The sequence below is a fragment of the Lynx rufus genome, unplaced genomic scaffold (genome assembly GCF_022079265.1).
Source record: "Lynx rufus isolate CCGP_SWC_20201006 ecotype Redwood Valley unplaced genomic scaffold, mLynRuf1.p SCAF_16, whole genome shotgun sequence".
NCBI classification, from domain to species: domain Eukaryota; kingdom Metazoa; phylum Chordata; class Mammalia; order Carnivora; family Felidae; genus Lynx; species Lynx rufus.
The window spans coordinates 13,712,178-13,725,450 of NW_025814830.1; the positions used below are offsets into that span (position 1 = coordinate 13,712,178).

The following is a 13,273-nucleotide window of genomic DNA, read 5'->3' on the forward strand; positions in this document are numbered from 1 at the left end:
CTGGCATCCACCCACTCCTTGGGCTCACTCATCACTACCCCCCCTTCTTCTACCCTGTGCTCCAGCTACACAGAACTTCGGCCAGCTCTCTAAGAGTACAACCCTCTCTCCCTTTCTTGTGTTTTGCACACGATGTTCTCTCTCCTTGGGAGACCCTCTCTTCTCCTGGCTCTTTTTGTATATTCCTCACGTACGCAGGGCCCAGTGCAAAATGAAAATGTGGAGTCCTTTGTTCAAAAATTGTTAAGAATTTTGTGATGGCGACAGCAGGGCGTTCAGCCAAGCACAGGGCCCTTCTAAATGTGAGGTGCTATGGGACTGCACAGGTCATACTGCTATGAAGCTGGCCCTGCATTCGGGAAATCATAGACTCTCCCCACCTCCTATGCCAGGCCCAGTAAGGAGCCCATTCTGGGCTCCCAAAGTCCCTTGGGTTTAGACAGGTCTTAATCAATCTTGCCTGTGCTTCCCCCATCCCGGCACTCTCCACCCTGGGATGCCACTGCCTGGTGAGGATGTATTTCCTCCACTGGACTGGAACTATGTGAAGGTGGGGTGTGGGGCTGTGTTGGTCACCACCGTGTTCCCGGCGTCACCCTGTACAGGTCTGGGCAACACCAAGCACTGACCACCCATCATTGCTTTTGTGAAGCATGACAGACACTAGGGAGGAATCAAAGGCAGAGGCCATGCTCATGTTCAACCCGGAAGAGAAACATCCCTTTTCGGAGGATCCCTTTATCTGACTCTCCCATATATGTGCCCATGGACAGAGCTGTGAAAGCCTGGCATTAGCTCAGGCCCTGCAAGGAAGGGATCACAGACACCGAGACACTCGGGGCCTGCGTTAGATTAGTCGCACCCAGACACATAGGTTGAATGTGACAGCATGCAGACGGGGGGAGTGTCCTGGTATCAGGACTACAGTTACTTCCAGAAAACGCTCCAATAGCCTGGAACTTTGGTTTCAGGGAACCTGGTCTCAAAAATATGCAAGGCATTCTGAAAGCCACACAGGGGGTGGGCCGCGGAAGGAGTAGTAGCCCTCCCTACGTTCAGGAAATTGGTGCACCCCGCTGGGCAGTGTTGGACAAGCTACATTTTAACTTTAAAGTCTAGATACATGTGACCATTTGACCATAGTAGTACTGTTCCTGCATGGTGCTGGGGGATAGTCCAGGCACCCTCTTGCGGAGGCAGAGGGGTCCATGCTAGAGGAACTAGCCTGCCCGCATGTATATTTTCCCACATTCCTTTCTTCCAAACTTGTAATTAGCTACCGCTTGGTGTGTGTCCCCTTCCAGGCCTGCATTTCCTCGTGTCCACATTCCCTCCAACCAGCCACAGCCTCTGCCTTGGAGAGCCGACGTCCACTGTCTGCTTGGTACCTGAACCTGGAAAAGGTTCTTAATTCCCACGCTTCCTCATCTAAGGGCTGGATCCTTGGTATCAGACACCAGGGCCCTACAGCTCTTCCTGCCAGTCTCTGCAGTCTTGCCTAAGAGCTAGGTTATTGGATAGGGTCCACATTGTCCTCCTCCGTATAGGGGATAGAGGCCTCTGGTGAGGTAGCCTCAAGTCTCTCTCCAGTCCATCCACTTCAGGCCCCAACCTGATCTGGGTCAGCCTTCTGCCTGGACTACCACAGTGGCCCCTTCCCTGGGCTCCCTTCTTCACTTCTGTCCCCCGTGTGCAAATAGACCTACCACTGGAGCTTCCTGAAGATCAGGGGGCACGACTCTGTTCAAAACCTCCAACGGCTTCTCATGTCACTTAGAAAATCTGGACTCTTCCCAGCAGTCTACAGGGTCCTGCATCATCTCCGCCTTCACACTTTCCAGCCTCAACACAGCATCCTTCCCTCACCCCACCTCAGCACCCACTTCAGTCCCTTTTATTCACCATGCATCCCTCAGCCCCTACACTTCTGAACAGCATGTGCACGAGGTACCCTTTCCACCCCCTGTGTAGTTGACTCCAACCTGAGCATCCTTCAGATCTCAGCTGAGTAGTCACTTCCTCCAGGAAGCCTCTCACAATCTCTCTTCTTGGGTCAGGTCTCCTGGTTATAGGGTCTCACAGTTCCCATGAATCGCTCCTGAAGGCTCCCCTCCCCGTCACCACAGCGGCTTTACACTTGCTTGTGTGATTATTTAACATTTGTTTCCCCACCAAATGGTGAGATATGTGAGGTCAGGACCTGTGCCTATATTTTCGCAGTACTGAATCCCCAGTACACTGCACGAGTAGGCACACACTAAATTGTTTAAATTTAAAAAAAGGGTTGAGGAATGGTGCGCTCTGGCTCCCCCTCATGCCAGCAACTGGTATTTTGTAGCTGGCACTAGATCTCCAATCTTTCCCCTCCCTAGGCCCCTCTTGGCCAAGACACCTCACGCTCCCTGCTGGCTTCACCTGACCTCAGCCACCAAGGGTAACAAACAAGGACCTCATTATGCTGCTGGAGGAGCTGCTCGGGAGTCAGATCAGGTCCCTGGGACTCAGGTTGTTCCCATGGCCAATGGAAGATCATTTTCAAAGCCTACACCCACCAAGAAAACTGTTAAAGAATCTAGGGTTCTATCCCATGAGGACGAGGTCATGTGCACCAGGTCATGCGGCTCGCCAGCCCAGTCTTGGGCCCTCTTCACCATGCCCCTCACACTAGCATCACTCCAGAGAACACTCAGAGGACTTAAGTCCTTCTCCCCCACCCCCATCTCTGCCTTTGGACCCACCACCACAGGTGGACTGGGGCCAGAGAACACTATTCCTTTTACTGCCCATCTCATTCCTGGATCTCCAAAGAGGCCTGGTGTTACCAAGGCCCAGGGTTTGGGCTTCCAAACCTCCAGGTCTGGTGCCTGAGAGGGACCTAGGGCAGCCCAAGACAGAGTGAGGACCAGCCTTGCAGAGACATAGGGCTGAAAGGTCCAGATCAATCTGGACCAGGCCTTAGGCCCACAGAATCACAGGGTCTACACTCCCTAACTACATTTTCTTACCTCCTACTCTCAAATCAGCTGAATCTGGCACCTACCCAACCAGCCCCCTAACACTGCTCTCACTGAGGTCACTGTGGCCTTGGTATCATTAAACACAATTTGTCACTTGGGTCTGACTTGCCTGGTTTGCTTCACTCTGTCCCTCCATCTGCTGCTCCTGCTTAGTCTCTGTCAGGTTTTTCTCCCTGTCCCTTAAATATGGGAAGTCCCATAGGCTGTCTCATGACCCTGATGGTCTCCATTCCCCATTCCCCATCTCGGATGATAGAGCCTCTTTTCTGTTCCCAGCTCCAGCCTCAGACCAGGGTCCCGAGGTCTCCTGGCCGCCACCCCCTGGACGTCCTCTGTCCCCACCCCCCGCATTCACCAAGTCCCCCCCTGGCTTCAGCATCTTCCCCAAACCTGCACCTCCTTCCTGGTTCTGTATCAGGTGGCTCCACTGTCCCCTCCCCTGGCCAGAGCCCTGGGCCTCACCCTGGACACTTCCCTCCCCCACATCCCCCACAAGCCCTTCAGCTCCATAACCCATCCATTCAGCTTCCTCTCTCACCTACCCCCTACTCTTTTCCCCCAGCCCTGTCCCACTCCAGCCTTGTCCTTACCCACCTGGGTGCGTGCCTTGGCTTCCCCCAGGCTCCCAGCTTCAGTCTTCCCCTCTGGTCCACCCTCCTCATGACAGCTGGAAAGATCTTCCTAAAGCCCAGTCCCTCCCTTGTCCCTCCTCTGCATAGATCCTCCATGGATCACCAATACTATCAGGCCAGTCTGATACCTTCAGCCTGGAGGTCCTGGACTCTGCTCACCTCTCCTGCCTTGTTTCTACCACAGTACCTCCACTGCCTGGCATTTACTAAGTCCTTGCTTGTGTTGGGCCCTGTGCTGGGAACAGCTTTCCCTTTCTTCTTGGCCTAATTATCTCCTTCGGAGGTCATGCTCAGATCTCATCTTTCCTCCAGGAAGCTTCCCTGACCACACCCTAGGCTGAGTCAGGCACCTTTCCTGGGCTCCCTCATCACCACATCTTGGATCACTCCAAACTGTCACTGTCTGAGAAGGACTTGAGGCTGTCTAGGTCATGGCAGCATCATCCAGCACAGGGCATGCCCAGGGAGCACGCTCAGGGAATTCTGTTGACTGAATGGATGACCATCCTTAGCCTCATCCAGGAACCTCAGACAGAATGGAGCAGGGGTCTCTCCCCAGAGGAGGCATTCCCAACTCCAGACCCCTGCACAATCCCCCCCAAACCCCACAGACAGAGACAAGGGCAAGGGCCTAGGCCCAAGCTTAGAAAAATAGGACTTTCTTGTTGTGCCCCGGTGCCCCCGACACCCTCCCCATCAGAGTTTTAAAAACCGTGAGCAATTTGGTGAGTCTGAGGCCAGGTCCCACAGGGTGCCTGGGTCCTCCCACCCCTGGGGCCAGAAGGGCCGTAGACGTGGGTGCGAGGCTAGGGTCCCGTGGGTTCGTGGCTGGGCCTCCAGGGCTCACAGTCCAGCTGGACCACGGTGTGGGCCCTGGGCACAGCAGGCTCAGGGGCAGGCGGGGCCGGTGTGGGGCCCAGGGCGCCGTTGGTCTGCGAACAAACGCTGCTGACAGGTGCAGGTGCCTTGGCCTTGCCGGGGGGCTGGCCGCCGTGCACCTTGTAGCGCATGAGCAGCACGAAGATGAAGACCAGTACCGAGGCCACGATGACTCCACCAAGGGCGATGATCATGGTGCCGCCCAAGAAGGGTGCATGCGGGGCCCCACAGGGCCGCAGCGCCGGCTCAGTGGAGAAGCGGGAGCAGCCCACTGGCCGTGTGGCCGTCAGCCCGGTGGCGCCGTCCTCATACACCGCTAGCACGCACAGGTCATAGGTGCGGCCAGATGCCAGGTCCGACAACAGGAAGGAGCGGCTGTCGGCGGGAATCATCCTGGAGGGACAGGCAGGCAGGGGTCAGGTCTCTGGCTGCCCGGCACCCACCCTGAACTCTACCCCAACCCTGCAGTCTGGCGAATCCTCCCCCCACCCCCCACCAGTCCGCTGCTACCCCGAGTTCCCTCTCACCACTGCTCAAATTCCCTTTCATGCGATACCCTTCAGCTGCCTGACTGATAACCTCTGGGTCATCTTATGCTCCTGGCGCCTGCTGCTCAAATCCCCCAGTTTAATCTCCCTCCAGCCCCAGTGCCCAGATTCCCTCCCAGGCTGCTGCCCACTGCTTCTCTGCTCTGCTGCTCAGTTTCACTGGAGCCTCACTGCCCAACTTCCCTCCAGTCCCACCCCCCAGTCTCTCTCTACACCCTCGCTCAACTTCCCATCTTTCCCATCTGCCTCTCCTCCAGTCTGGGCCTGATTTCCCTTTTCCAACTGCCTGATTTTCCTCCAGCGTACAGCTAGAATTCTCTCATCTAACCACCCAATTCCCCCATGCTGCTGATGCCTGATTTCCTTCTAACCTGCCAATGAATGTCCCCCTAGCCCCATTGCCTTATTATTATTATTGTTGTATCTAGGGCCTGCTTTCCAGTGAGCCCTGTCAGCTGATTCCGTTTTCATGAAACTGATGTGCCTCAGTCATCACAGCTGATTTCTTTTTCTCCCTGTTGCCTTATTTCTTCTTCCAGCTCTGTCTCTTGATTCCCTTCTTATCTCTGTTGCCTGGTTCTTATTTATCCTTACCTTTCCCATTTCCTTTTATCCTTAGCACCCAACTCTACTTATTTCCTTTTGCAGCACAGCACCCTGCGGGAGATTTAACTTGTTGTATAACCTGCTTTATTCCTCAACTGCTTTAATGAGGGAGTTACAGGGAACTCTGTGATTGTCTCTGAGAGGGTGGCTATCTAGAAGAGCACTTGTCTCATCCTCACCAGGCAAGGTGGACAGGATTTGTGTGATTATCAGGTGTGGGGCCCTCCATGGAGCCCACTCTCCCTACATGGAGTGCTGCTGTCTGAGAAAAGGAACAGAATAGCTCACTAGATTTCCAGGACTGAAAGGGGAATCAACTGACGATCTCTTGAGATGTGGGCCCCTGGGGAAGGAAAGTGGACCCAGGAACTGGGTTTATAAGGTGCACGCCCCAGGCCCTGGGAAGCCCGATCCTCTACAGCCAGGCCTCAGGGACTGCACCCTTGGCCTAGCCTGGCAGCGGGAAGAGGGAAGCGTCCATAGCCATCCATGCAAGTTAGACTTGGGTGAGAAGTGTCAGCAGCATCTGTGTCAGAGCCACCACTACGGCCACATGTGGCCACAGCAGATGTTCCAAATGCTCTCGGCTCGGGGGCAGAAGATGTACTGATCCACTTCTTGGGGCTTATAAGCCCCAAGTTTTCTTCTACTGTTTGCAACAACTGAACAGAGACGGGAATCCCCAACGGTGGCAAAGTGAATGTTCCTGTTCACCTAGTAGGTGGAGCTTGAACTAGGTTTGATTTGATTTAGAAAATCAAAAATTGAGATGTCACATTAGAACACTAAACATGTGGAGTTCACACTGCACAAACCCAAAGCCTATTTAGCCTCCTCCCCCATTTTTCCTTTCAATCTGGTCTGAGTTCCTTTGCAGCAAGGCCCCCTCATTTCATTTTCCCCGTGAACTCTGTACCTTCCTGTTTGATCTCCTTTTCTTCTCACAGCATGCTCTGCATCTAGCCCTGTCATCTGGAAACAACTAGTTTTTCTTTATCTTTATATTTGATTTGTCTGTACCCCTCTACCTGGCTCCCCCCATTAACTTTGGACTCTTCTGGCCTGATTACTTTTTACTCTTGCGGTCTGATTTCTTTTTTACATCTCTTACTATTTACTTTTGCTGCCTTATTTCTTTTTATCACTGCTGCCAAATTTCTTTTACCTTCAGCCTCATTTCTCAGCTGTGCAGCAACCTGGGGTGTCAATGGATGTATTTCCAACCCTCCCCCCACCTCAGTCTGCCACCCAAGCTACCCACTGCCTGGACCCTGCACCTGTAGACGAGGATGTCATCGGCTGAGCTGTTGTACTGGATCTGGTACATGCGGATCCCCGGGATAGGCCGCTGATCTGGCCACTGGACAAGAGCAGCTGTGGCCCCATGCTCAGTCACCTGGACACCACGGTCCGTAGGGGGCGCAGTGTCAGCTGCCTTGGCGGAGGCGGAGGCAGAGGCAGAGGCAGCGGAGGGCGGGGTGAGGGCATCAGGATCCCCGTCCCGCGGGGGGTCACAACTGGTGCTGTTGGCTAGCTGGGGGGGTGGCGGGGGGCCCACGGTCAGCTCAACAGCAGCGGTGGCCTCACCAGCTGCATTGGCCGCAATGCAAGTGAAAATGCCACCATCGCCCGGCTCAGTGACCAGCAGCTCCAACGTCCCATTAGGGAAGGCACGAGCACGGCTCGAATTGCCCACCAGCCGGCCCTGGGGTGACACCCAACGCACACGGGGCTCAGGGTCCCCCACTGCCCGGCAGCGCAGGGCAGCTGGCCGACCTGCAGGCACTGCCAGCGGTGGCGAGCGGTGAGTCACCACAGGGGGCTCGCACACAAATTCCTCCTCGCCCACAGCCCAGAAGTAGCGCCCACCCAGAGCGGGTGGGGAGGCACAGGCCTCCAGGTCATCCTCCCTGGCCAGCCTCCGCAGCCACACCAGCTCGCAGTTGCAGTGGAGCGGGTTCCCACCGAAGGCCAGCACCAGGGCGGAGGCAGGTGAGCCTCGGGGCCTGGCTAGCAGCGGCAGGCGGGAGAAAAGTGGGTCGGGCGGGATGGTGGTCAGGCGATTGGAGGTCATGTCCAGCCGTGCCAACTTGTGCAGGCGGGAAAAGGCGCCAGCGGGCACAGAGGCCAGCAGGTTGTGGTCGAGGCCCAGTGTGTTGACATTGCCCAGGCGGCCCAAAGCCTCCCAGGGAAGCTGCTCCAGGTTGTTGTAGGAGAGGTCGAGATCCTCTAGTGTCTCGGCGCAGTCATCCAGGGCACCGGCCGCCAGGGCTGCCAGCTGGTTGTTGCTCAGGATGAGGTGGCGCAAGTTGACCAGGCCGCGCAGCTGACCCTCGCCCAGCGAGGTCAGCCGGTTCCCATCTAGGTGCAGGGCACGGAGGGCGCGCAGGTCGGCAAAGGCGCCGGCTGCCACGTGGCGGATGGTGTTACGCGACAAGCTCAGATGCAGCAGGCCGGTCATGTTGGCCAGGTCCCGGCGGCGCACGGCCGCGATGAAGTTGTCCGCCAGGCGCAGCTCGGCTGCCCGGCGGTCTAGCGAGGGTGGCACGAACAGAAGGCCTGCCCCCGGGCACAGCACGCTTAGGGGCAGGGACTGCGTCTGGCAGCGGCAGCGGCGGGGACACGGGCTGGGTGCGGCTGGCTGGGATGGAGACGAGGCGGGGGCCAGCGGCAGCAGGCAGAGGAGCAGTGGAAGGACAGCCATTTCGGGCAGGGCGGCCTACAGGGAAGAAGGGAGGCATTAGGGCGGGCTGCGGCCAGAAGAGGGGTGCCAGAGGGCATTAGGGTGGTCCAAGACCAGGAGAGAAGGTCACAGTGGGCTGAGAGCAAAAGAGTTGGGTCAAAGATGGTCAGAGAGAGGAGTGGGAATGGTCAGACACATCAAAAGGCAGAAGAGATGGTCAAAGACTCAGAGGGATGTGTCATGGAGGGACACGGGGAGCAGAAATGGTCAAAGGGAGGTAATTAGAGATGGTCAGAGACAGTTAGACAATGGGGGGGTAGTGGGCAGAAGGGAAGCCAGAGTGTTTTAAATGTGGTCAAAGAGATGGGCAAAGCTGGCCAGAAGGAAGAAGTGGTCAGGGTGGTGGGAATGGCTACAAGTAGTCAAACATGACCAGAGAAGGGAGGTGGTTAGAGATGGTCAAGAAGATGAGAAGTGGACAAAGGAAGGCACATAGTCAGGGGTGGTGAGATCTAAGAGAGATGATCAGAGATGGTCAGAAATGGTCAAAAGCCAGAGAGGTAGTCAGAGAGAGGAGGAAAGGACAGACATGTCAGAAACAGCTGGAGATAAGGACAGCTGATTAGGAAGAGGAGTACGGGGAGAGGTCATCAGAGAGGAAAGGCAGCCAGAGATGTTAGAAATGACTAGGGAATTCCAGTACTCAAGAGAGACAGAGAGAAGAGAGGTGGTCGGTAAGGGCCAGAGATGGTTGGAATGGCCATAGACTGGCAGTCAGAGTAGGCAGTGGGCGGAGGGCAAGAGTGATGGCAAAAGATGGTCAGAGACAGGCAAACGCTTAGAGTGAGGGGTGGACAAGAGCGAGGAGCTGGTGAAAGATGATTAGAGAGAGGCACGACGGACAGAGATGTCAAAGGTGGTCACTGAGTGAAGCAGTAGACAGAGGTGGCCTGAGAGAGAAGCAGTGGACAGAAGTGTCAAAGATGATCGGAGCGAGGAGTGGTGAACAGAGATGGTCAGTGAGAGGAGCAGTGGCTAGGAGAGGTGTCTAGAGACAGATGAGACAGATGGTGGGAAGAAACTGGAGAACAGAGTGAGAGATCAGAGACCTGGAGGTGCCAACAACTGGGGAAGAGGTCACAGGGGCAATGCTGGTGGAATAAATGTCCAGAGAGGCACGGCAGGAGCTGGAGGCAAACCCTTGGTGGTGGTGGTAGGGTGTCTGTTTCCTGGGGAAACCCCAAGGGTGCCCAGGGGGACCTAGCCCTCACTTACCTCCACCCCCAGCCACAAAGTTCCTCCCAAGTCCCTCCCCCGCATGAGGGTCCCCCAATAGCCTTACCTGAGCTGGAAGCCCCCCCCCCCCAGGGAGCAGAGTCCTCAGGCTCCAAGAGGTCAGGGGCTAGGTCTCTGGAGGGGGCGCCTGGTCATCCCTTCTCTGTCCCCAAGGCCTCTGCAGAGGGACTGTGCTGTGTCTCAGCCAAGATCTGTGGCCATGGAGTCTGCAGACCTTGATACTTGGGGTCCTAGATCTCCAAATACACGGCTTCTAAGGGCCAATTTTAGAGACCCAGGCTCCAGTTTGGGTTGGTCAGAGCGAGTGTCTCCTAGCTCTGGTCTTGGGATGCTAAACAGCCAAATGAAGAGTCTAGGGTCTGAGTCTCAAGCCCAGTCCTGGAATCCAATACTTGGGTGCTGGGTTCAGATATTGGGGTGCTGAGTCAAGATTTGGAGGTCTAGAGACCTCCAATTTCAGCATTCGGGTTTGCAGCAAGGACTTCAGGCTCAAACTCAGGTTTAGGCCCCTTGGAATACCGGGGTTCAGATCTTGGAATTTGAGGCCTAAATCTCAGAGTTCAGGTCCCAAATAGCGGGTTCCAGAGTATAGGTATGGGAATCTGATCCCAGATTCAAGGTCCCAGGCACAGAATTCAGAGTTCAGCTTCAGATTTGGGGTTTTAGATGCAAAGTCTTGAGGTTCAGACTCCAAAATTTGGGGTCCATATTCCAAGTCTTGGGGTTCCAGAGACTGAAGTTGAGATTCCAACCCCAGATATTAGGTGTTCAGGCTCCAGGTCTTGGGGTCCCAGCCCCAGATCAGGGTCTCAGGCTCAGGTTTCCAGATCTCTGGATCCGATCTCGGGGTGCAGGCCCCCGATGTCGGGGTGCCGGCCCTGGGTTTGGGGCAGCGTGGTCCAGGCTTGCTTCCCGGGCTGCGGCGGGGACTGGCCCGGAGGGAGGGGGGCGGATGCGGTGGGGAGGGCGGCAAGGCAGCCCCGGGGGCCGGGGTGGGGCGAGGCCTGGGCGAGGACAGACGGACAGACTGGGACACGCGGGGTGGAGGCACTGCAGCGCAGGTGGGGGCGCAGGGGGGAGGGGCCGCGTTCAGAGACCCCTCCCCCGCCGGGGCCGGGGCGGGGGCCGGGCGGGGGCCGGGCAGGCAAGCCGGGTCCGGGCGCTCCCGCGGCCTCCTCGCCGGGAACCTAGGGCCTCGCGCGCGCCCGCGCTTAAAGGCGCAGGCCCTGCGCGTGCCCGCGCTTAAAGGTGTAGGCAGCCCCCTCTCTCAAAGGCGCGCCTCCAGCCCCACTTCCCATGGAGTCGCCCTGGCGTTGCTTGGGAGCAAGAAAAAAATCCTTGGATACAGAGAGACACAGAGAGAGACACAGAGACTGAGACAAAGAGACACACAGATTGAGAGAGACAGAGACAAAAAGATAAGCAGGCTTAGACTGAGAGACAGGAGTACAATGAGAGAGGCAGATAGAGAGATGGAAGGATACACATATTCAAAGAGAGAGGGAAATACACAGAGACAGTGAAATAGACAAGGACAAGACAGAGACAGACAAAGACAGAGACATAGAAAAAGTCAAAGAGACAGAGACATGGGTGGGTGGAGGGGGTAGGTGGGAGGGGGTAGCAGATACTGAACTGGGGCAACTCAACTGTGAAGATGGGTATGTGTATGTGTGTGTGTGTGTGTGTGTGTGTCCAGTTCTTATTCATAGCCCCGGATATGCCTTACATCCCAAAGCCTCGGGCCCCCAAGCCTCTCTCCTGTCCCCTTGTCTCAGCACCACCTCCCTGGGATGCCCTTTCCTGGGTGGCATTTCCTTACTTGGACCCTGTTCAGCAACAAGCCTGATCTTTCAGGCCAGAGAAGAAACTGCTCCTTCCCAAGCCTCCTTGCCCTGGCTGCAAGGGGAAAACTTGGCTCCCCTACCTTGTGCCCTCTGGAGTTATAGCTTAGACCTAAAGACACACTGGGCAGATATCCCATGGAGGAAGAAAAAGATAGGAAATGGGACAGAGGCAGGGGGCTGGACAGGTTGACCCAGAAAAGTGTGTCCACTGCCTTCCCCTCTCAGGTTCGCTGACTCAGGTTCACTGCCCCACAGAGGACTCTGCTAGAAATGTACTAATACATGACTCACCAGGTGTGGAGCCTGCCTGTCCAGACTATTGTGAGAAGATAGTGGAGGGAAGGGTGGGGCGTTCCACACGTCTCCCGGCACATGGTATTGCAGGAGGACAGATGTGGGTGGTGGCCTGCATGCCTGCCCTGGGAACTTGGTGATAGCAACATGGAGGACCTGATCTTTGGGGCCCCTGGTCTGAAGGGAACACAGTCTTGGCCTTTGGTCATGGCCCTAACCCTGGGGGAACCTGAATGGTCACAAACCACCCCTGGGGATCTCCCTTCTGAGTAGAGGAGTAAAAGCAACCTTGTTGGGGGCAGGAACATCGATGCACATCCACCCTGGCATCCCTAGCTCTGCTGAAGGTTTCAGAACAGACTTTTGGCTCCTTCCACTCATGTGTATTGAAAAACTGCAGCTAAAATTAACTCAGCTCTAGGGCCCGCCTTTCCAGATCATTAGCAAAGTTCATCAGTGCTCCTGGGCTAGCATAGTGGATATTGGTTACTCAGACACTCAAAAAGAGGATGTAGAAGTCTCAGAGACACTACAGAAGTGGTGGAGGTGGGGGAGATACAGGGAAATGCCGGGGGACAATCCGAGAGCACGCTGGAATTAGAGTTCAGTGGAACTGGATGATTTGGGGGAAATGGGCAGGGGATTGGGGGAGAATGAGGCAGAGGATGAAGAAAGTTAATAGAGGCTGCAGGTGAAGAACAGGTTACCGCTCTGGGCAACTGGGGCTTACTTCAGCTGGGGAACATTAAGGAATCTTGCAGAACACATCAAAATGATGGTCCCCCCTCTTTTATTACCCCCTGCAAGATTTCTTCCTGCTGCATTTATCCACCAGTTGTTACCCCTTTGGGTAATAGTTGTGTCTTTGGTGGGAGAGAGTGGTACTGAGAGCCATCTGAGATCTGAGACAGAAAAGCAGAGAGGGATGCCCTGCACGAACTAAACCCGCTGGTCCTCAACATTGTAGTTGTTTTGGGATCACCTTGAACTTAACAATAGATCTCCAGGCCCCAGTCCCAGAGTTTCTGATTTGATACGTCTAGGCGGGGTCAAACGTTTGCATTTCTAACAAGTTCCCAAGTGATGCTAATGCTGCTGGTCCAGGGACCACACTGTGAGAACCGCTGGGTTAAACCAGGGAGCTCTGCAACCTGCATGGAGCTGTCCACCACAGCTGTGCCGAAACCTAGTGGACTGAGGGGACTTAGCATTTTAAGTGTGTGCCAGAGAAACCAGCATATTTAGAGACATAAAGAGGGGTTTGGGAGCAGAGAGGGGCAGAGGCAGAGATGCCGGTTCAACATTTACTGTAGATTTCTGGGCATGGTTGTGTGCTAAATGACACGGCAGCAGAAGTGTGACCAAGGCAGTGTCAGGTCTTGCTTTCATTGAGCTCAAATTTCACAAGGAAAAAGACACATCTCCAGACAGCCCAGCGTGGTCAGGGCTGCGCTAGGAGAAGCTTGGGCTA

General features: G+C 55.5%; 1 protein-coding gene across 1 annotated transcript; it reads right to left on the bottom strand.

Moving 5' to 3' along the window:
• Window positions 1-4,309: 4,309 nt before the first annotated feature.
• Window positions 4,310-10,795, bottom strand: LRFN3 (leucine rich repeat and fibronectin type III domain containing 3). Its single transcript, XM_047078209.1, has 3 exons — window positions 9,708-10,795; window positions 6,960-8,401; window positions 4,310-4,921 (listed from the first exon to the last, which is right to left on the bottom strand). The coding sequence occupies exons 2-3, from the start codon at window positions 8,384-8,386 to the stop codon at window positions 4,456-4,458; spliced, it is 1,893 nt and encodes a 630-aa protein (XP_046934165.1). The 5' UTR covers window positions 8,387-8,401; window positions 9,708-10,795; the 3' UTR covers window positions 4,310-4,455.
• Between the last annotated feature and the right edge of the window lie 2,478 nt (window positions 10,796-13,273).